This window comes from Ilyonectria robusta (genome assembly GCF_021365365.1).
Source record: "Ilyonectria robusta strain PMI_751 chromosome Unknown BGZ61scaffold_3, whole genome shotgun sequence".
Classification (NCBI taxonomy): domain Eukaryota; kingdom Fungi; phylum Ascomycota; class Sordariomycetes; order Hypocreales; family Nectriaceae; genus Ilyonectria; species Ilyonectria robusta.
The window spans coordinates 2,925,303-2,947,233 of record NW_025764437.1 but is presented as its reverse complement, the minus strand read 5'-3'; the positions used below and the strand labels follow the sequence as shown (position 1 = coordinate 2,947,233).

At 54.3% G+C, this 21,931-nt stretch overlaps 7 protein-coding genes across 7 annotated transcripts; 3 read left to right on the top strand and 4 right to left on the bottom strand.

Moving 5' to 3' along the window:
• Positions 1 to 406: 406 nt before the first annotated feature.
• On the top strand, positions 407 to 1,252 carry BGZ61DRAFT_473887 (uncharacterized protein; the record flags this gene model as incomplete). The annotated part of the gene is made up of 1 exon (XM_046248515.1): positions 407 to 1,252. The coding sequence occupies one exon, from the start codon at positions 407 to 409 to the stop codon at positions 1,250 to 1,252; it is 846 nt and encodes a 281-aa protein (XP_046110073.1).
• A 65-nt stretch (positions 1,253 to 1,317) lies between these two features.
• Positions 1,318 to 1,687, bottom strand: BGZ61DRAFT_137872 (uncharacterized protein). The gene has a single exon (XM_046237254.1). The coding sequence runs from the start codon at positions 1,597 to 1,599 to the stop codon at positions 1,384 to 1,386; it is 216 nt and encodes a 71-aa protein (XP_046110072.1). The 5' UTR covers positions 1,600 to 1,687; the 3' UTR covers positions 1,318 to 1,383.
• Positions 1,599 to 2,099, bottom strand: BGZ61DRAFT_528482 (uncharacterized protein; the record flags this gene model as incomplete). The annotated part of the gene is made up of 2 exons (XM_046253262.1): positions 1,599 to 1,732; positions 1,796 to 2,099. 2 exons carry the CDS (start codon positions 2,097 to 2,099, stop codon positions 1,599 to 1,601), a joined length of 438 nt encoding a protein of 145 aa, XP_046110071.1.
• Positions 2,100 to 5,270: 3,171 nt separating this feature from the next.
• Positions 5,271 to 5,771, bottom strand: BGZ61DRAFT_473886 (uncharacterized protein; the record flags this gene model as incomplete). Its single annotated transcript, XM_046248514.1, has 2 exons — positions 5,271 to 5,402; positions 5,505 to 5,771. The coding sequence occupies 2 exons, from the start codon at positions 5,769 to 5,771 to the stop codon at positions 5,271 to 5,273; spliced, it is 399 nt and encodes a 132-aa protein (XP_046110070.1).
• Positions 5,772 to 10,136: 4,365 nt separating this feature from the next.
• Positions 10,137 to 11,950, bottom strand: BGZ61DRAFT_473885 (uncharacterized protein; the record flags this gene model as incomplete). The annotated part of the gene is made up of 3 exons (XM_046248513.1): positions 10,137 to 10,246; positions 10,296 to 10,449; positions 10,505 to 11,950. 3 exons carry the CDS (start codon positions 11,948 to 11,950, stop codon positions 10,137 to 10,139), a joined length of 1,710 nt encoding a protein of 569 aa, XP_046110069.1.
• A 1,193-nt stretch (positions 11,951 to 13,143) lies between these two features.
• On the top strand, positions 13,144 to 14,965 carry BGZ61DRAFT_343112 (P-loop containing nucleoside triphosphate hydrolase protein; the record flags this gene model as incomplete). The annotated part of the gene is made up of 2 exons (XM_046239563.1): positions 13,144 to 14,418; positions 14,471 to 14,965. The coding sequence occupies 2 exons, from the start codon at positions 13,144 to 13,146 to the stop codon at positions 14,963 to 14,965; spliced, it is 1,770 nt and encodes a 589-aa protein (XP_046110068.1).
• A 3,288-nt stretch (positions 14,966 to 18,253) lies between these two features.
• On the top strand, positions 18,254 to 21,647 carry BGZ61DRAFT_342670 (uncharacterized protein; the record flags this gene model as incomplete). The annotated part of the gene is made up of 6 exons (XM_046239528.1): positions 18,254 to 18,287; positions 18,385 to 18,466; positions 18,536 to 19,874; positions 19,923 to 20,133; positions 20,186 to 21,381; positions 21,441 to 21,647. The coding sequence occupies 6 exons, from the start codon at positions 18,254 to 18,256 to the stop codon at positions 21,645 to 21,647; spliced, it is 3,069 nt and encodes a 1,022-aa protein (XP_046110067.1).
• Between the last annotated feature and the right edge of the window lie 284 nt (positions 21,648 to 21,931).

Below are 21,931 nucleotides of genomic sequence, written 5' to 3'. Positions count from 1 at the left end.
CGTCAGTCCGTCCCCAGTATGGCCCTCCGGTCCTCGTGGTCCTCGCCTTGAACATGTATGGATGGATACCTGACTCGGACGACCATCCGGCACGAACCGCCGCCGACGGACCCGGAGTGTAGGGAATTGTGCCGACTTTACAGCTCGTTCTCGGAGACTTTAGTCAGCTAATAAGTTATTCCACCGCGCAACCCATGATAGATATAGCCCGAGACTCCGGATTGCAGAACATGTTAAATTGGATGCCCCTGAGGCGCGTAACTTCATGGGATACCATGGAGAGACTGCTAAAAAGGGGATGAATATTCGAGCTGGGGATAGAGTAGTATATACCAACCTCAACTTGCTGCACAGCGTTCTACTCTCCGGTTGAGTTCGGAGGAATTGACGCTATTCAACAAGAGCCATGGCGACACAAGCGTCCAGCGCGGCAACCCCTCTCGCCTTCATGGATGTTCTGAGTCCCACTGTCGCCTACTTCGATCCTGGCGCTGGGGCGGCATCTAGTAGCAATCGAAACCCACATCTCATCATCCTGCTGACTTGGAACAACGCCCGCGACGAACACATTTCCAAATATGTCACACAGCATCGCGCCCGGTTCCCTAACTCGCGCATTCTTCTGGTCCGGTGCACATTCGTGACGTGGATTCGCCCGTCGCTTCGCAGACGGACATTCGAGACGGCCCTGCCTGTCCTGCGTGACCTAGCTGTCACTGCCGGGACCGAGGGCCAGGAGCCAAAAATCCTCGTGCACATATTCTCCAACGGTGGAGTTGCCTCGGCCAGAACGCTGTGGGACTTGTGGACTTCCGGCATTGGTGGCGACGAGCAAATTCCGCGGTACGCCGTCGTTATGGATTCGTGCCCAGGGTTCTGGACATACAAACGCAACTACCACGTCATCATGAGTTCTCTGCCCAGTTGGGCATGGCCGTTGGCCCATGCCGTGATGGTCATAAGCTGGTTGGAGTGGATCTCGCAGGGTCGCCACGGACCGCATGAGATCAATGCAGAGGCCCTCAACGAGTCGGGCTTCACATCACGTGAGGTGCGACGGACGTATGTATATGGGACGGAAGATAAAGCAGTGGGGTGGGATCATGTGGAGGCGCATGCGGAGGAAGCCAGGGAGAGGGGGGTGGTAGTCAGGATGGAAAAGTTCCCAGGTGGGCAGCATGTCTCGCATGCGAGGGTGGACGCAGACCGGTACTGGGGGGTTGTCAATGAAACGTGGGAAACCAGCAAGTAGAGAAAGGCCATCGAGCGTTGTCACCATGGTGAGTACCGCGTCATCTTGGTTTAGCCCATGTCTAGGTGCTGGGAAGCTTTGACGGGAGCTGTCAGAGAGAACTGCTCTCGGATTGATATCATGATTGTCGATTATCTTTGTTTGGTCATTGAGTCGGCCTCGAAACTCCGGGATATGAGAACCGCTCGAGCCTTGTCCGTCCTCCTCATTAGGTCGAGGATGTGTGCATACAGCACCCATATCTTATCCTCGCCACTTCCTTTAATGTCGTGGGCGCGTAATGGTTGTCGTAAAAGCACAATGCACACCCCAAAAACAAGCCGGCGTATGGCCCAGCCCACCAACATCAACCGGACTTGCCATAACCGCTGGCACCGATTCCCCGGCTCCCAGACCAAATGTTCAAACCGTCGAGCACATAAACGCCTTCAAAGACCCGTCCACGAAGAGCACGACTCCATGTATCTTGTACAAACCAGCCTGCTGACCCATATCCATATTTCAACTGCCGTCGGTATCCTTGTCAAGTCTTTTGCTTCTTACGATCAGTGCTTGCGCTTTCTTGCTCTTCGACGGCAGTTCTTTTCATGCCCGGGGCGAATACGGAGTCGTCGTCGTTTTCGGCGAGGATTCCCTCCTCTACGTCCCCAATACCCTCGTCCTCCTCGGAGCACGTCTGACATTCCTGGTCAAAGTCGTGTTCCTCAACCAATATGCCTTTGCTGCACTCCCCAAAACAGCCCTTGTTCTTTGCCTCAAGACAAGATAGTTCTTGTGTTAGGTCGGTCCATGTTTGCGCATCGCCGCAGCGTGTGCATGTCCCCGCGAAAACGACCATGCGACACATGGTGAGACGGATGTGTTGTTCGGCAGTCCCGGCCGGCGAGAGAGCGATCGATGATTGATGACGTGATTGAAGGCCCGGAGCCTGGTTGACGATGTGATTGTATCGAAGAAATCGGAGTCCGCGTCCAAGGGCACCGTGGAAGGGGTTTTGGAATTAGAAACTAGAAGAATGAGCGTTGGTAAGTGGGCAGATGGTGAGGGTCCGAAGAATCCGTGGAGCCATCAGGAGCAAGGACGACGAACCTGTCGCGGACCCAACCAAACCCAGCTGGGTGGGTTATGGCTGTTATTTGAGCGGGGAGGAATTCGCACCGAGTGTCTCGGTTGGGAATAAAGCCGAACCCCGATATTGAATTGATTACCAGACCCGCTTGGGTGGTAAGTGCTCGCAGTACCAGTTCAAGAGCAAGAGGGAGAGCGAGAGCTGAAGCGAATGGTGGAAAGGTGGAATGGTGGAGCTTTGACGTTGGGATGGAGAGTCGACGCCAGCAGATTTCAACGGCAAGTGAAGGGGAGAGAATACCCAATGGACTAAGAGACAACAGCCTGGAGTAAAAGCCAGATCCAGACCCCGGCTCAAGATTCTGTGTCACCCGCCAGCGGCAACCTGTCGGACCACAAACGAAAAGGTGACGTCCCTTGCTACAGCCCGGTTCTATCACCCGTCATATTTTTCTGGTAGACCAGGGGAGAGGTGGAGAGGTCCGCAGCAGAGCGGGAAAAAGAGCCCTCTGTGTGTTGCTCGAATACGTGCTTGGTTGCTTGCCGCCAACGAGAGAAGCGGATGGACTGCGAGGTGCGAGTTGCTGGCTGCCGTGCAAGTACACGGTGGGGGTTGAATGAGTCGAGCTGCCTCGATTTTGAGACACGGCGCCGTACGGAGTAGGTAGGTGCAGTAGTGTAGTGCAGGCAGTGGCGGGTGATTTACCCGATACAGAGACACGTAGACAAGATGGATCGGTTGATGGGTTGATTGACCGGCAGGGAGGGATGGAGATTGCCGTGATGGTGATGAAGGGAGGGCGGCGAGATGGAGAGTTGATGAATGGATGAATGGATGGAGATGAAGGCGATCCCGAGTACGGAGTAGATGCGGCAGGTACTGAATGCCCGGAGAGCAGCTAAAGAAGGAAGGAAGGAAAGCAGGAAGGACAGAGACAAGAGGCTGGGAGGAAGGAGAGCAGGAGCCGGGGAACAAGGAAGGAGGAGGGAGGGAACACAAGGAAGGAGGAAAGAGATGACGCCGCAAAACGGGATGGCTCCCCACGGATGCAAGCCTCACCACTTTGCCCACTTCGCCATTTCACCACTTCTGCAAATTCACCCACTCAAGTACGCGGCGCGATGTATCAACGAACAGACGTGCGTCCAGGGCGTGGAATGGCCTGGTCCTGGCCCCTCTCCAGCCAAAGCACAAAGCACAGGACCCCGTCCAGAAACGGCAACGGCAGCAGTAAAGCCTCCCTCAGTAGCGGCCGCGCGACTCCACGACTCCACTGCCGCGCACCAAGTACAGTGCTGTAGCCCGCCATCGTCGTCCACTAACTGCAGTTCTCGAGGCCGGCTCCCCCCACCATCTCGTCTGCGGCACCATTTCCTGCAACTGACAAGCGCGGTACTCAGCCGGCCAACCATAGCGGCCAACGCTCAGCTGTCTCTTCAGCGGAGCGGAGGAAAGAAGGGGAAGATGCATACTGCAGTAGCCTCTTCCAGCTTCGGTCCACGCAATGCTTCGGCTCCCCTCGTGGCGCGAACATACGTGCATGGACATGCATACGACGGAGCAGGTACATGTCGAGCTTTCTCGCTTTCTCATCGGCGTCCAGGTTCAAGCTTTGCCACTTCGCCGACCACTGACGGGCAAGGCCACACCCACTCGTTACTCTCACTACTGTACGCTCGCAAGCTCACTATCACCTTATTAGTGACTTAGTGCACTGTAGGTGCCTACACTGACTACCTCTAGTCGCCACAGCGTTCCGTCGCCCGCTGCCCGCTGCCCGCGCTCCCCGTGCGCCATCCGAAAGCCCGAAAGCGAACTCGGGCCGGGGTTCAGCCCAAGCGCGCCCCGACGGCCGCAGCCACGCTGATCTGCACTGGGGAACACGTCCAGGCCCTATGGCCCCCACATACCGTCGTTCCACAGGCCAGCCAACTCTCGTCGTCTTCTCATAATTACCAGCCATGGGAACCACTTCGCTGTCCAAACAAGCATTGGAAACCACCGTCTCTTGCGATTTGTTTCATCCTGGCCTCAGAAATTCGAGGCTTAAAAAGCAATCATCGCTAATGCCCACGGCTGGTCGAACCGATCAGATCTGCCCTGCCTCCTGCACTGCATATGCATCCCCGTTCTTCCACCTGACAAGGCGGTATAGGTATAATATGGCACGCACCCGGCATACAACGTACTTCTACCTACCCATGCCCATTCCTCAATCCTAGCGAACGACAGAGACGAAAACAACACGGAAACTGCCGAGGCGGCTCCCATTTGGCAACTGATTCGGTCAATGCGCATGTACGTCTACAACGCAGATGCCACCGTCATCTTCATGACGCACCAGGCCAACGTGAATGGACGTGCCCTCGGCCCTCGTCCCCTCCATAATATCCTATCCAGGCATTGTAGCGCCGCCCTCGAACCATCGCCCCCCGGAAGTGCTACGTCCTGGCGCAGCGGCATTAGCTAGCTCAATGGTCTCGATCCCGTCTGGCGAGCATCAGAGTCCTGGCGGCCGTCTAGCGTTTGATGGCGCCGTGCCTTTGCGGGGTTGCCTGGAACTTCGTCAACGCCGCGGCATTGGAGATGAAGCCGTGGCGCCAGTGGTTGGCTGCATACCGAATTGTTGAATTGCCCCGGACAGGACACCGTCATTATTTGAGATGATCGTCTCTAACCCCGGTAGCCAAGAAAGTTGTTGCCCTTTCCCCGCCCCTGAGCCTCAAATACCTTGCTTCACTGCCCGAGCCGCACCGCTATGCCCTTTTATTCGAGCACCAACACGTTAAATAACAGTCACAAGGGCAAGGATCGGCGCTTGGTTGCAAGGGTTGTCCATCCAAGCTTACGCAAGCTAACGTCGAGTTTCGAGGCCAATCCGCTGCATTCATGAGATCGTCAGGGCTTAGCCTAGCCCAGAGGTATCGTGTCCATCATTGCCACCTTGTGTTAGTTGCAAAGGTAGTGTTCCGACTGGCCATAACCCTGGGGCTTTCCTCCCCAGTCCTCGTTGACAAAGTCCGTCGTCTTATGGCGCTGACCGTTTGTATGCGCCCGTTCGAAACCCTGGTATTGAAGGCACTAGACATTACACGTCGTCAGCATCATATCCACTCATCAAGACCAGGTTCAAGACTTATGCGACAACGAGGTCTTCTTCAGTAACACCACTCCACTTGGTACCGTCGAGCTCGCCCAGGTCAGGGGGATCAGCTGTCCGTAGAGGGCCTTCTTGATGTGACCGTTCAACTCCTCCGCAGATAGGAGATCCAGATCAGAGCCAGCAAACTTGCCGTCCATGATGAGTCGCTTCAGCAAGTCAAGGTTGCCATTGAGACCGATGGGGTTCCCACTGAAGATATGTTGGTTGAAGAGATCCGCTGCCTCGTGCCACGTCTCAACCATGGCACCGACCCGCGTATCAAGTGTGTTCTGCGATGTGAGCTTCATGCCGCTAATCAATAACACGGATGTTAGCGATTTTTGTTAAAACTTCGCATCCATGGCCCCGATACTCGTTCCTCTAAGGGTCGGTGCACATATCCCGAAAGAGTCAGGCTCGTTCCAGTCCCTTCGTCGCCGAAAAACCTCTGCGAGCCGGTTCCAGTAGCGCCGAGCCAAACATTGAGCCTCGTCGAAGACAAAGCCAGTCTGAGAATTCTCCCAGACAATGTCGCCAGCCGACTCGGTAACCTCAGCGACTGCGCAGTCGATACCCGTTGAGTTAATCTCGATACGGGGACCGCGGGTGCAGCTAGCACCACACTTTTTTTCCGTCCATCCGCAGAACCTGACGTTATCGCAGCTAGCGTCCGGTTAGCAACGCTCTCTTCTAGTTTGTTCCTGTCTCGTGATTTAGAAGGAGTGACTTGCCTGTCGTCTGCACATTCGCCATCAAGACACGAGACGGCGATGCTCCTACGGGTCAGGATGCCGCAGGGGCTATCGGTAAGGATGGCTGTCGGGAGGGTTGGTCAATCCCATAGCATGCATCTTTTCCAAGAACCCCTTAACTTCTCAAGCCTTTAGTCAATAAGACCAAGACCTGTCAGTCCTGATTCTACGGAGACAGTAAAGTTGAAACAAGGAAAACCAGGGGTGGCGCACGATGCGCCGGAGTCGACAACTTCAAAGGATTCCACCTCCGTAAAGAGATCCTAGCGATTATAGTGTAAAGGATTGGCACTTGACATATGCCAAGAGTGGCCAACGAAGAGACCACCAGACCAGTCGGGCTCTTCCAATGACATGTAACAGGATGCCAGACAAAACATACTGTCTCAAGCCACACCCACCCCTCAGAGCAGACATCTCTTTCAACACTGGAGAGCCCCTTTAGAGCGCCGACAATCCAGTAGTGCATGGCCACCAATCAAAGGATTTTGCTGCTGGCTGTGCGCGGATCCAGCTCCTTGGTTCATCAGCAATCCTATAGACGCTCAGGTGTTTAGACGTTGAGCCTATTTGGAGGTTCCCAGGTGCCGGGCTGGTTGGTGTAAGTCAAACTCCACCTTTAGCCACCCGTCAGCTCTACCATCTAAGTAACGATCAGCTCTTCTATAAATTATACATGGATAAGTAGTATGCTCTTTATCTGAGAGCATACAACGACTGGCTATAATACGCACATTCATCCTTTGAGGCTTGATATTGAAAATAACACGCGCACATGAGTGGCAGTTAACCATCTATAACAGGCACATTCGGACTTTTGGAGTATACCTATGTACCCGTAGGTGGTCCTCTCTCCCTTTGTATGACCACCCTTTCTCACTCCATTGAATCTAGTTTCATGGTATTACTTGCGAGTAGGTGTTAAAAGCTGTTTAAGGTCCAGTTTCCACAAATGATTGTGTGCCTCGTCACACAGCAAAATGTCGATGACACCCACACGACTTTGCATTGCTGCGCCGCAAACTCTCCCCACGTCAGGTCGAGTATTTGTGGGACGGAGGATTGCCCGCTAAGACGAATTCATGGTTGGTAACATGTGCATCACTACGGAGAAAACAACTCACCCCTGCATTCAGAAACAAGAGTGGGCGCTTGATTAGTTGGGTGTTGGTTCGCCGATGAGCCAGCATCTTATCTTGTCTTGGTGTGCCGCAGCCGCCCACTTGATCACCCGCAGTAGCAGGGTTCATTTTGGGGGCCGCATCCCATGTAAGTTACGCGAATGCTACGAGACCCGAGTTAGCAAGGCCCCGTACATATCAGATTGCAGAGCCCGGCTAATTTAGGCATGCATATGCAACACTGGAAGCAGCTTTACGAAGGCTGACGCAGGAAGTCTGGCAATCTCCCAGGTTGTAGGTTTGTACCGGCCATATAGTGTAAAACAGTGTGTTTGTGCTGTCTTTTAGTGCCTAATAAGCATCTTGGATATTTATCGTTTGATCTTGAGGTAATGTACTGAGTTTAGTTCTTACGTCTAAAAGTAAGGTTATTATTGCCCTAAATATACTTGACTATATAATATTGAATAACTTTTAGTTGGAGCTTCGCTACTATTGCTTGTCTTATGTACTTGATCGGTCGCAGATTGTACTTTATGGGGGGCTGTTCAAACACTATTGAAGATGTCAAACTTCCTACGTCAACCTTCGTACAGTGTGTGGCATTTGTTGAGTGGTGCAGCCCTACAGCATCATTGATAGCTGTCTTTCTCTCGGAATTACCGCCAGCGAATCCTCTCCATAGCCAGGCTTGGCAGGCAATAATTCTTTTCCGCGTGCCTACGTGAAGTTTTTGCTGCAATAGAACAACATTGGAATTTGCAAAGGAACGACACCACATTGTCGTGTCAGCCGTACAATATCTATCAGCCGGATCCCATAACGTTGAGATCCGGAAATAGAGCATGCAGTAACCTCCTGAAGAGCCGTTGAGAATTGCGTCCCACCGATATTTGTTTAGTTCTCACAGTTAACTACGCAGGGTATTGGAGGTTGAATACTGCAAATACTCTATACTCTGTTCAAGCAAGGCCTACAAAACCCGTTAGAAACCATCAATCAGGGGAGACCTAGCCCGTCAAATTTTGAGTACATAAGGGTGTTAGATACAAGTCACGGGCTATCTGAGTGAGATCCCCTATGAAGAATTAAGGTAGCATCTATATAAAGGGTGGCCGATATTCTTCCTGATCCAGAGCCTCGTAAGGCCAGGCTGCGCGAAGGATCGCTCCAGATCCTGATCAATGCTAGTTTTGAAGAACGGCCTTGCCTGTGCCTTTCTTCATGGGCTTCCGCACGTGTAATTTCGGGCTTCTTTAACTAGACTATAGAGCTCCTAGTATGGGAATCGCCGTCCAGCCTTTCGGCTTTATGGGGTTGGAGAAGGATTTGACTCCCGGACTAGGCCACCCAACCAGGCGAGAGTCGCTGTGCAAACCAAGGATGGGTTATTGGTGAGGAGGGTCTATAGGTTGGAGCTATGCATATAATATGGTAGATTGAGAGATGCAAACCAAAGATCCACAAGTTGTCGTCGTCTGCGACAGAATGAGGACGATGCAGCAAGGTGTCTGAGGCCAAGGTTGTCTAGAAGCTTATGGCAATATGGTATGTATTCAGAACACAGCATCATTCTCCCGAGAGTGCGTCTGCCAAGCCAGAATACAAAACCTGGCAACCTTCAACGTCTCAGACGTGGGCTGAGTTGCATATTCTTCACTTGTTCAGATGCCGACTAGATTCCTTCTCACACTAGGTCACCGGGTCGGCAAATCATCACAGCACATTCGCCCAAGAAGGCAAGAGGCTTTCCTTCATTCATGGTTAGTCCTTTACAGTCATTCACATTCATGCGAAGGGGCAATTTATCGGAATACATGCGTCAATTATTCGAGATGTAGTAACCATGATACAGCAATTTTCTTTCCCTTAACTCCTATCCGGGTTTCCACACCACAAAGAATTGGATCCATTCCCTCCGCAAGGGCAGACAAGAAACAAAGTCTCGAGCAAGTTAAACACAAGCCAAAAACGAGGAACACAAAACGCCTGGGGGACGAGGACGCAGGTGCAGGTGTGCAGTGCGGCATACATGCATAGAGAAGAAGAGAAACCAGCTTGCACAGTTCGTTCAGGGACCAGACATGCCCCTAGTTCAGGGCCACGGTTGATGGATGAAAACGGGAGACGGAGAAACCAGTTCAGCACTTAAAGTCTGCCGCGGTCGCTTGTAAGCTCCGAGGCGTACGCTCAAGTCAGTCATGAAGCCAATCTAGAAATCGGTTTCACTTCCCCAAGCACACCACGAGGCAGGGAGTTGCAATTGAGTTTCAAGATGTACGTCATGTCCACAGACAAACTGGCATCAGAAGTCGTCAAGGAAATCATCAAGACGTCAAGTCGTGAGTTGTAGCTGGCATCCCCGATATCATGCGCAAGGTTTGGAACGCCGAGACAAGACGACGCCGCTGTCTGTGTCCAAATAGGCTTCAAGCATCTGTTCGCGCTCTCGGCTCATACGAAAGCAATCAAGGCAAAAAGGCAGGACAACAATGGATGTTGCTTCTGCGTTGGTACCTCAGTATTAATGTCGTAAAGGCGGTCGAGTCAAAGGATATACGTTAATCAAAGCAGGCGGACCTTGAGTCGAAAGGACCCTCAAGAAATGAAATGGGGGAATGCTGTACAGTCGTGGATTCTGCAAGGATGTCATGTGTTGCTGGGCAGAATGTCAGAAGCACAAGGCGACGTCAATCAAACCAGGCCATCTTGGATGGTGCCCAGTCCGCGGCACTGCGGACGAGAGCTCTATCAAAGTCACCCAATCATGAAAGCGTGCGATCGCCGCTGAGGAGAGACATCACGGTGCTCCAGGTGCCGGGGCTCCGGCAGGAGGAGCATCTCCGCCCTGTTGTTGCTGGTACATCAGAGACTGGTACCAAAGGGCAACGTAGTTCTGGTAGCCACCATCTGTCTTCGTTAGTATCTCAGTCTGGTCATAGATAGAGAGTTCACTTACATTGAGCATATGGGTCCTGCCCATCTGTTGCAGCAGCTGGAGGAGCTTGGTTAGTAGCAGCACTGGGTCCCGGCTGGGAAAAGTTGTTTCGATCAGAATCATGATGGCCACGTCCACCACCACCTCCACGGCCACCGCCGCTACCCTTCTGGCGCTGTCGGACCATTAGTTGTCGTTATACATGTAAGAGCGGAGCACCAGATACATACTACTGCTTCGACCTTCTCGTCAATAGCCAACTTAGCCCGAGCGATACTATCGCGCGAACCAATCAAGGCAATCTCCCGCTGCACTTCGCCAGGACCGGACGACTGCGCAACATTGATCTTACATCCAGTGACATTCTGCATTTCACGGATTGTCTCGCCGCCCTTGCCAATAATCATACCTACGGCGTCAGAGGGAACATAGACGGCGTCGTTGATCTTGTCCGGGCCACCAGCCCCCCCCATATCACGGGGAGGGCCGTCATTGCGACCACCAGGGCCTCCCATTCCTCCAACTGCACCTCCACCTGGAGGTCCTGCTCCTCCGCCACCTCCCATCTTCTTGATGGCGGGCGGTGCGTCGCCTCGGCTGTCGCTGTCGACAATTTCCATGATAAAGTCCTTGGCTCGAGCGGCTGCTTCACGAGTGCCAATGAGGTTAACAGGTCGGAGTCCGTTCACGCTCTTAGATTCGCCGACAATGTTGATGTGGCATCCTGACCGTTCCTGGAGGTCCCGAATGGTCTCGCCGCCACGACCAATGATCAAACCGACTGTGCGATCGGGCACCATGATTTGCATGTGGTCCTCGCCCTCGCGGAGAGCGGTCGCGCCACCCTTGTTGGGATCCCGGGGCTTTTCGTTGGTGCGATTCAAAGCGCCCATTCCGCTATCCTCGATGATGCGGTTAATGGCTTCCTTCACTTCAGCTCGGCGATGTCGAGGGCCAGTGATTTTGCATTGACGGAAGGGACCACCATCAGTCGCAGCCAAGAACTGAACACGGCAGTTCGACTCAGCTTCGATACGGCGAAGGTTTTCTCCTTGTCGACCAATAATAAGGCCAACAAGACTAGATTCGATCTGAATGGTTTCCGAGTTGTCGTCGCCTCCTCCTCCCCTGAGAGGAGACCTCTCTCGTCCATTTCCTCCACGGGGAGAGAAGGCACGGCCACGTGGGCCAGGAGAGAAGGATCGATCACGGTCATAATTCCGTCCAGGCGCTCCGCGGTCGGCACGGCGCTCGTCTCTATAAGGGTTCACTCCATCGCGAAACTCGTCTCGGGCTGGTGATCGTGATCTGGATCGTTTGTAGGATCGGTCGGGGCCCCTCGAGTCGGGGGCATAGACAAGAGGGCGGTCATACGAGGCAACGCCCTTCTCAGCGGCGTATGCCTTGGCTTGAGCAATCGCATCAGCAATGCTGACAGTTCCGGAGTTAACTGGGCGAATGGCGCTCAAGTCGACGTTTCCACTTGACGCAGGCGCAGGCAACCCGCCATAGCCTGGGGCCCCATAACTAGGGGCCCCAGGAGCAGGCTGGTAGCTAGGCGCGGGTTGGGCGGAGGTTGACGGAGGAGGGTAAGCTGGGCTGGTGCCAGGCGGCGTCTGTGATGGGGCTGCAGCCGGTGGTCGCTGGGACGCTGAAGTCAAGGTTAGAAGATGCATTTTGTTCCGAAGTGTCGCGGTTACATACCCAATGCGGCCAGGATACTCTGGATATCAGGGCGTTGTTCCGCCATCGCTTCCACTTATTGAGCGAGCGCGACGAGAAAGATGGCACCCGAGTTCGATGATATTAGGCTGCGAGTGCAAGAGTCGTTCGAGCGAGTAGCAACGGCGCAGCGAGCAAGAGCTATGGTGTACGTGCGGTAACGGTTCGTAGCCCGCAGGGATGTACGAAGGCGACAGCGGTCAGGAAGCTGTCGAAATGGTAGGTGTTGCGATGCGGAGGCTGACGGAGTGATCACAATTTTCGCCGTTGAGGTGGGAGTTCAGAGGTTTGCGCCACGCTCACACAAAGGTCTTTCAGGTGATCACGTGTATCAGACGTGACGAAGGCGACAAATCAATCACTCAGAGCAATACAAGCTGACGAAGCGACGCAAAAGAACCAGCTGCCCGCGTCAACAAGATATTTTCAAATAAGTCGAGGCGCACTGGGGACGAAGAAATTCCGAGTTTGAAGAATTGGTTGAGGTGACCCGAGCCTTCTGGTGCCAAACTGGGCCGCCGCTTTTTTTCCAGGGGGGCGTGACCCGGTACTATGCCTAATTCGGGATGATTATACTGGGACGCGCATAATTATGGCTCCGTCAGCCTTCTAGATCACTTTTCTCTCTGCCATTTTTTTTTGGAATCTTGCCCTGAATATAGGTGTGGCCGGTAGGTAGGCACACATGCAGGACAATATAAAAATCAAATATCATTTCTAGCTCATATTTTCGCCGGCTGCGTAGATAGCTTCATAAGTGGCATGACTCGACAATGCCTGTATTTTCGTAAGACGCGCTTTCAGCACCGCCACTTGCAAAGACACCAGCCTCAACTGTCCCTGCCAGTCACCTGATACACTTCCAGCCTTCTCAGGGTCCAAGTGAAAGCGGCCTTGGCGCTAACTTCATCAGTCAAAGCTCAGAAAAGCATTTGCAGCAGACCCACTATGCTACGGGACGAGGAAAGAATCCATTGACCGGCTGTCGATTCGTCAAGGCAGTCGGAACAGGAACAACTGCTGGTCCGTTATCAGCAGCTGCACTCAGACTTTTTTTTGGGCGATAAGAAAATTTCCTAGCATTGAGCGCCGTCCAGTCGACCGATCGACCGCCGTAGCATCCACCATACAGCAAACCACAGCCAAGATGGATTTCGCAGGCAGCAAGAAGCGCAAGTTCAAGGACTCCAATGGAGTCAAGGCGACTAACGGAAAGCGATCTGCTGCCGCCATCCCCGAAAAGTCAAAGAAGGCCAAGCGCTCAAAGCCCGAGCCCCGCCATGAACCCGAACCCGAGTCCTCTGATGAGGAGGATGAAGACGAAGACGATGCCGAAGCGGATAGCGATGAGGAAGCTGAGGACGACAAGGACGAGTCTGGAGATGAGCTCGAGGACGACGATGTGAAGGGAGACGAGGCTGAGGCCGACACAGACCTGCCCGACGGCGGAAAGCTCACGCTTCCTCCCATCGCTGGCGCCGAGGCGCAATCGTTCAAGGAGCTTAGCCTCTCCGAAAAGACGATGAAGGCGATTGAGGAAATGGGCTTCACCACCATGACGGAGATCCAGCGAAGGGGTATCCCTCCTTCTCTGGCTGGTCGTGATGTTCTCGGTGCTGCCAAGACTGGATCCGGAAAGACTTTGGCATTCTTGATCCCCGTCGTTGAGATGCTGTGCTCCCTCCGCTTCAAACCCCGCAACGGTACCGGTGTCATTGTGGTGTCTCCCACCCGTGAACTGGCTCTGCAAATTTTCGGCGTTGCTCGAGAGCTTATGGCCCACCACTCCCAAACCTACGGCATTGTCATCGGCGGTGCTAACCGACGAGCGGAGGCGGAAAAGCTTTCCAAGGGTGTCAACCTCATAATCGCGACTCCCGGGCGACTGCTCGATCACCTTCAGAACACGCCATTTGTCTTCAAGAATCTCAAGTCCCTGGTCATTGATGAGGCTGACCGAATCCTCGAGATCGGTTTCGAAGACGAAATGCGACAGATCATCAAGATTCTCCCCAAGGCCGACCGACAGACCATGCTCTTCTCGGCCACTCAAACCACCAAGGTCGAGGACCTGGCGCGCATCTCGCTGCGACCTGGCCCGCTGTACATCAACGTCGATGAGGAGAAGCAGTTCAGCACCGTTGAGGGTCTCGAGCAGGGCTACGTCCTCTGTGAGGCCGAGAAGCGATTCCTTCTCCTGTTCTCCTTCCTGAAGCGCAACCTCAAGAAGAAGGTTATTGTTTTCTTCAGCAGCTGCGCGTGCGTCAAGTACCACGCCGAGTTGCTCAACTTCATCGACCTTCCCGTCCTCGACCTCCACGGCAAGCAGAAGCAGCAAAAGCGAACCAACACCTTCTTCGAGTTCTGCAATGCCAAGCAAGGCACTCTGATCTGCACTGATGTGGCCGCCCGTGGTCTCGATGTAAGTCACAAGGAACCCCTCAATTGATAAACTTTTTCTAACGCCGGTACAGATCCCCGCCGTTGACTGGATCGTCCAATTCGACCCTCCGGATGACCCTCGCGATTACATTCACCGAGTGGGCCGAACGGCCCGTGGCAACAACAGCAAGGGCCGATCGCTCATGTTCCTGCAGCCCAGCGAGGTCGGATTCTTGTCTCACCTCAAGGCTGCCCGTGTGCCAGTCGTCGAGTTTGACTTCCCCTCCAACAAGATTCTCAACGTCCAGTCGCAGCTTGAGAAGCTCATCAGCCAAAACTACTACCTGAACAAGAGCGCCAAGGACGGATACCGCAGCTACCTCCACGCCTACGCATCGCACTCGCTGCGCAGCGTTTTCGACATCAACAAGCTAGACCTCGCCAGGGTGGCCAAGGGCTTCGGCTTCTCTACGCCTCCTCGCGTGGAGATTACGCTGGGCGCCAGCATGAGCCGGGACAAGAAGAACCAGGGACGGAGAGCGTACGGCAGCCAGCCGAGGCAGAAGCAGGGCAAGTTCAGCAGGTAGTTCCAAGGATGACAGGGGGTTCCTTGGTCAGGAAGGCCATCTGTGTACACTGGGTTGCTCATAATAGCACGGAGTTAGGGTACTAAAATGATATCATGCCATGTGCGTTAAGAACAATGAAAACCACCATGTTCTGTTCCGTGCCCGTTTGTTCCGAAAGTAACAATGAATGGATTGTTCCCTGAATAGAAGCGCCATGTTCAATCCCGCAGACAAACAAGATCTCGAGAGGAGGGGATAAATACTTGACAGGCTCGCTTGAATCGACGCTTTGAATTCTCCAGAGCGCATAGCAGCAAATCACATTCTATCAAACCGATCTACACGCACAATGTGCTACCGACGGGTCGATGCTTACGCATGCGGTCACACCAAGATCTCAAAGTCGCCATGCGGACGCAAGAGACGGCCCTTGAAGTGCTTGTTCTGCCTGAGCGACATGGAGCGGTCGCATGATTGGGCGTGCCGCAAGTGCCTAAACCGGCGGCCCTGGATCTTCAAGCGGTGGGCTTCCTCGGGAAGACGGGTGCTGCAAGTTGCCGGTGACAGGCTAGAGCAGAGATGGTATGGGTGGTAGGCATCTCGTGTTTATCGAGAGGTGCGGCAGACCACGGCTACTTTGCGCGAGACGGAGTTTAGGTACGGAGTAGATACATGGGTTGTCTTGGAGGATGTGCCGGAGTCTTTGTAGCAAACTACTTAATGATTAGGACGAGTGTAATGACATATGCCCCTCACTGTCATTTTGTACGAAGTACACCTTGTCTCGCTCGTCTTACTCCCACGTAAAGGTACGAAGCCGTCTCGTATCCAGCCGGAGACATCGGCTACGTCTCAACCATTGCCACTCAACACCATTGGCCGAGACAGCCGCGTCATGGGCTTCATTGGCTTCTTCTGCCTCCCCCACCGCGCCGTCCACGTCATGGCGTTATTCCCGCCCATCCTCCTCCTGTGCCGGCCGTTCCTGGGTGGGCGGCGCGGCTGAGCCACCCCCCCGGGTTTCCTTTTTGTCCGGGTCACCGTCACAAGTGCGTATGTATTTGCAGTTACGAGCCCGGCTCAGGCCAGCCCGTCAGCCGAGCAAAGTGGCTTGTTGGGGCGACCACACACACACGCGCACACACGTGTACCTATTCGTATGTGCAGTACATGAACTGCCGGCGCTCGGCTCTTCCCATTTTCCTTGGGCGTCGTCTGGATTGTTTTATAATGAAGCCGACACCCGTTCCGTCCCCGTGGGTCGTGGCTAAAACGTAAAACAGAAAATGTCTGCGCTGAGCTGAGCTGACGGACAGTGGAACGAGCCCGACACTCGAAACGCACCCATCGCCATTGTCTTTTGCTGGACTCGACGACAGTTCTCCTTGTCCTTTATCTCTTCAACAAAGAACAAGAAAGACAGTCATGAATTGCTGTGCTGGTATTACATACAGCTATTGCTCATCGTCATCCTGCAACCAACATTAAAACCAACGACTATCCGCTTATCCGACCTATCCATCTACATATCTCTCGATTATATCGAATTTACCTGACACGCTCTTTGACAACATCCCATCTACCTACCACCTTGATCAGCCACATCGATGTGTCGTCGAATGCTTGTCGAGTACAAGTGCGGGCACCGAGTCGCGCGGGGCAATACGCGATGCTATCGGGAAGATTGCCCAGGACGCCAGGAGGAGGTCAAGACGCTCCCCGACGACTGTCCGCAGTGCGAGGGCAAGAACGACAAATGGCAATCAACCCGGTGGTGCTCCGTTGGATGCTGTATGTGTCAGTGAGGAGCGAGTGAGTTGGATTCCGCATGGTGTTCTTTTTTTGGGTTTGTATGAGATGCCGCGGATGAAACGGCAAGGCCGCGTGTGAAGGGGGGGTAAATGACACGACGTTTTGGGCAGACGGGCCGAGGGTTAGAATGGATGCTTTGTGGTGTACGAATACGGTTGGAACAATTCGGGTTGACGACGATGACGATAATGTTTTGATGTTTATTTACTATATTGAGGCGTTAGAATTGCATTTAGCCAAGTGTTTGCACCCTTATTGACATCATTTCACCCGCTTTTCTTTGTGTCTGCTCTCACTAGTGATGATGTTGATGGTGTTTGTGGTGAACAAGCAAGCCATGCCCAGGGTTAGACCATACCTAGTCTCCGGAAACCGGCAAGCTGCAGTCCCCAGTTCACCATGGTGTCTCAGACATCGGCCGGTATCGACTCCGCGCAGATCGACGCTGCGGGCATTGAAAGGCGGTCCCATGTCGTCCTTCTAGAAGACGGAGACGGAGCCGGACACATTCCATGGAGCGTCGGGTGACAGCCAGGCGGGTGAAGCGCCAGGGAACTCGTCGCGGGCGGGCTCCCGACAGTTGTAGGCGGCGCTAGGCCCCGCCGTGTCTGACGACCAGTTGCCCACCGAGCCACCGACCAACAGAACCAAGAGAACCAACAGCCCAGGCCACAGGAGCAGGCGGGGAGGAGGCGCTGGCACTGTCACCACCCCCGCTTTAGTGAGGTGTGCCCCTGTGATGCTGCTGCAGGGGCGCCAGCTTTGTTACCTCGGATGGCACAGCTGGTGGTGGTGAGCTGCAGTGGGGTGGATGAGCCCTTCTGAGCGACAGCAGCGGGGAAGCTCTCCCCAGAAGGCTCCAGCCCCCCCCAGACCAAGAACCCAGACCCAGACCCAGAGGGTTCACGCGCCAGCCAACACCACGTTCCCGTCCATTGCCGCCTAAAGTCATAGGGCGGCACAGCGGGCCCTACTCCCAGCTGGACGTGGCCGCGCCGCTGCAACGGGCATCTATACCCAAGGAATTCAGGGATCCAGGGATCTAGGCCGCCAGGGATGGAGCTCCGTCCTGCCTTGCCAGTCTGGGACGCCCAACACCTAACGTACCTTCCTAGGTGCTTAATCCATAGGTGGAAATAGTGGAGTTTAGCCCGCTGCCCACCGTCGCTTCCTTACCCAGTCCAGCCTGGCCACTATTACAGGCAGGGTGCACCACAGCGCTCTGGACTCAGTTCTGGCAGGTACCTAACTAGCAGGTTGGCACCCTCCACTTCCGCTTCCACATCCCGCATCCCGCCTCTCATCCCGCATCATCCCAACCCCGACCCTTCTCCGCCTCTTCGCCCGCCTCCTCTCTCTTCTCCTCCTCCCGTCCACAGCATTCGCCCGTGATCGCCTCCTCCTGCGCCTACCCGTCGCCTGTCCTACCTTCGCCAGACCCTCTCCACGCCGCGGCCGGCGCATGCCCATCCTTCTCCGCCATCCCCCTCCGCCATGGCCAAGAAGGCGCGCCAGAGAATCAGCTATGGTAAGAGAGTTCGTGCCGCCCAGCACGGTTGTCGCACAACGGGACACACAATTCCCGCCCAATTCTACCTCCCCTCGGTGCTGATTCCCCGTCTTAGTTCTCGAAAACGCCAAATCCTCCGATGGCGGCCATCGCCTCGGCGTCAATGGCCTCGCAGTCGACAGCGACAACGCCATTCTGTAAGCCCGCTCGACGCCAACTTCCCCGTCCTTTCCCGGACCCAAAACTGACTCTGTGGCCTCTCACAGCTACTCTGGCGGCCGAGACGGCATAGTATGCGCCTGGGACCTGAACCTTGACCTCAAGCGCCGCAGCGACGTCGTAGATTCCACTCCACCATCAGATGAAAAGACCGACGACAAAGCCAAGGCCGCACCCAAGCCTACGACCAAGTTCCGCGCCCAGACCCATGCCCACATGCACTGGATCAACGACATCGCCCTCGCCCACAACAATACCGCCCTCGTCTCCGCCTCCTCCGATCTAACAGTCAAGCTATGGCGCCCGCATTCCGAAGGCAACAACACCCAAGCCGAGACCATTGGAGAGCATGCAGACTATGTCAAGGTCGTCGCTACTCCTCCCGCGGACATGGGTGTGAATTGGGTTGCATCCGGAGGGCTCGACCGCAAGATTTGTCTCTGGGACATCAATGGTGGAGGCAAGACTCTAGAGATTGACGTCAAGGGTGACGACATTGCTGAGAAGGGCTCCGTGTACGCTCTCCGCGTCGGTCGCAATATCATGGCCAGCGGTGGTCCAGAGAAGATTGTGCGATTGTACGACCCTCGAACCGGCTCCAAGGTCTCTAAGCTCGTCGGCCATGTCGACAACATCCGGTCTATCCTCATTGACGACGCTGGTGACACTATTATTAGTGCCAGCGCCGACAAGACGATCAAGATGTGGAGTGTCAAGGGTGGACGGTGCATGTACACCTTTACCATGCACGACGAGAGTATTTGGTCGCTTTTCTCAGATGATCCGCGACTCGGCATCTTTTACAGCACTGATCGCTCGGGCTTAGTAGCCAAGACAGACGTACGAGGCAGCCTCGAGGACATGGATGATGGTCTTAGTCTCGCGGTTGCTCAGGAGCACATTGGTGTGAGCAAGGTTGTTGCCGCTGGCGGCCACATCTGGACCGCAACAAACCGATCATCTATCAACCGATGGCAGGATATTGATACCGGCATCGATATCCAGCTCCCCGAATCATTCCGACATCAGAGAGCCACATCCAACGCCTCGAGCAGGCCACGCGAATCCTCCCCTCCAGCGGTTAATGGAGCCTCCAAAAAGAAGGAGATACCTGCCGAGTCCATCCTGCGTGTCTCTGCTGCAGCTGTGTTCCCAACTCGGAGTGTTCCGGATCCCGAGACCAAGTCCGTTAGTGAGACCTTGACGCGGAAGGGATCCGAGGTCGTGATAGACCACCCTGACCCTGAAGTCAAGCCGGTTCATGATCAACCCGAAGAGACCATTGAGGGCCAATTTGGCCTCCTGAAACACATGCTACTCAACGATAGGAGACGGGTCTTGACACTGGACACGGCTGGCGACGTGTTACTTTGGGATCTCATCAAGGTATTTTGAACCCGGGAACTTATCAGCTACGATTGCTGACCGAGGCAGTGCAAACCAATCCAAAGTTTTGGGAAACAACATCTCGAAGATGTGGAGACTGTTGTAAACACGGTTGAAGCAGTGGCGCCTTGGTGTTCAATCGATATCAGTTCTGGTAACCTTACTGTGGTTCTGGAGCCGTTTAATTGCTTCGATGCTGAAGTTTACGCCGATGAGATTGAGCTAGATGAGCCCATTGAGTTCAGGGAGGACCAGCGAAGTAGGCGAATCGTCCCCTTTTGGCTATGAGACGAAGCTAACACCCACTCCAGTCAGCCTTGGAAAATGGATTCTTCGGTATCTATTTGCTGACTTGATTGACGAGGAAATCAAGCGTGATGAGGCATACCGACAAAAACTAAACGAGGGCGTTGAGGCGAGACAGGCTGCCGCGGCGGCTATAGCTGCGAGTGCACCGATGTCGATATCACTCCCGACTTCAACCATACAAGGCTGGGAGAATGCCGACCCACTCACAACTCCAAGGGCCAGTGGACAGTATCCCCCAATGACTCCAGGACTGGCAATCGGTCTCGCAACCCCTGGGCCCTCCATAATTGCCCAACCGTCTCTACCGGGTGTCCCAGAGGATGCACTGTCTGCTCCCATGAGTCCGCTCGAGAAGAGGGCGTCTCACGCTAGTCGCCCATCTGTAGACAGGGAAGACTACTTCACGAGCTCCATCAACCCTGTAGAAGGGGCTGCGAAACCAGCCGTAGCGCCACAAACTCCTGCAGCGGAGCCCGCCGAGGGCAAGACTTCTACCGACGGTAAGGACGCCGACAAGGATAAGGACAATGGCAAGTCTCCGAGCACGCCTTTCGGCAAGAAGTTCCGCATGTCGTTTGGAACGAAGAAGTTGGGCCGATCAGCATCGCAAGCCACCCAGGACAAGCCCGTCATCGTGGAAGAGAAGGCGGAGGAATCCGAGTCCTCTTCGGTTCACGATAAGGAAGTCGACGACAGCTTCTTCGGCGTGATCCAGAAGATTCGTCAAGAGTACGACAAGCAATTGGCTGAGAACCCTGAGAAAATTGTCGAGACTGGCGTGGTGCCTAGCTTGCCTAATGATACACCCGTCCTGAAGCTCCCATCTGGTACCAAGGTGGTTATCCAGGAGGAGACGTCTGGCGGCAGCGCCAATATCTACCAAGGAACCGTCCAGCACGTTGGTCAGGATGCGGACTTTATCGAGCAGAAGGCTCCCATGTGGCTTGGCGATGTCCTCTTGCAGAACACGATGCCGTTCAAGGAACCCGTCAAGGTCTCGTTCGTGTTGTACCCCGTGGATGATAGCATACCCGCCATTGCTTCCACAGACGGAAACAACAGGCTTAATGCCAACCGCATGCTGCGTGTCAAGAAGATTCTTGCATACGTCGCGGAGCGGGTCGAACCTCCGCTTGAGGAGTCTGAGGAGGACGAGCTCAAGCCAGAAGAGTACTTGGAACTTTACTGTAACGATCAGGTATGTATAATTTTGGCCATTCTGCTCGTATCTTGGTTCTCATGTCTAACCCCGTTTAGTTGTTATCCCCCATGACCAGTCTGGCAGCCCTCCGCACGCACCTCTGGAAGGGCGGCAGCGATATCGTCCTCCACTACAAGACCAACGGCCGCAGGGAGCTCCGACCTTTCCCACCGTCCCCAGTCCTGAAGCCGGCCGAGGAAGAGGAGGCCCAGGAACCGCCCGCCGCAATTTCAGAACCGAGCACTGAAGCCCAGGCACCGTGATAAGCCCAGTGCGCTTGGTTCATTAATGGTGTTTGCCCCCACAGCTCATACCTTGTCTCGTCCTTGCCAGTACCGCTGTCTTCATCCTCGTATATGTCGAGATGAAGCCCTCTCTGACCCCGTCCTCTCCAAAGCGTATTCTTTTGTATATACATTTGTCCGTATGTCAAATGTCCCCAATAGCGTAATTTGTACATAGTGTTACGACCAAAAGCAGTTTATATATCCCCCTTTTGCGCGCTCCCGCTTTTTTGAACCCCTCATTGATCATATCGTACATGTAT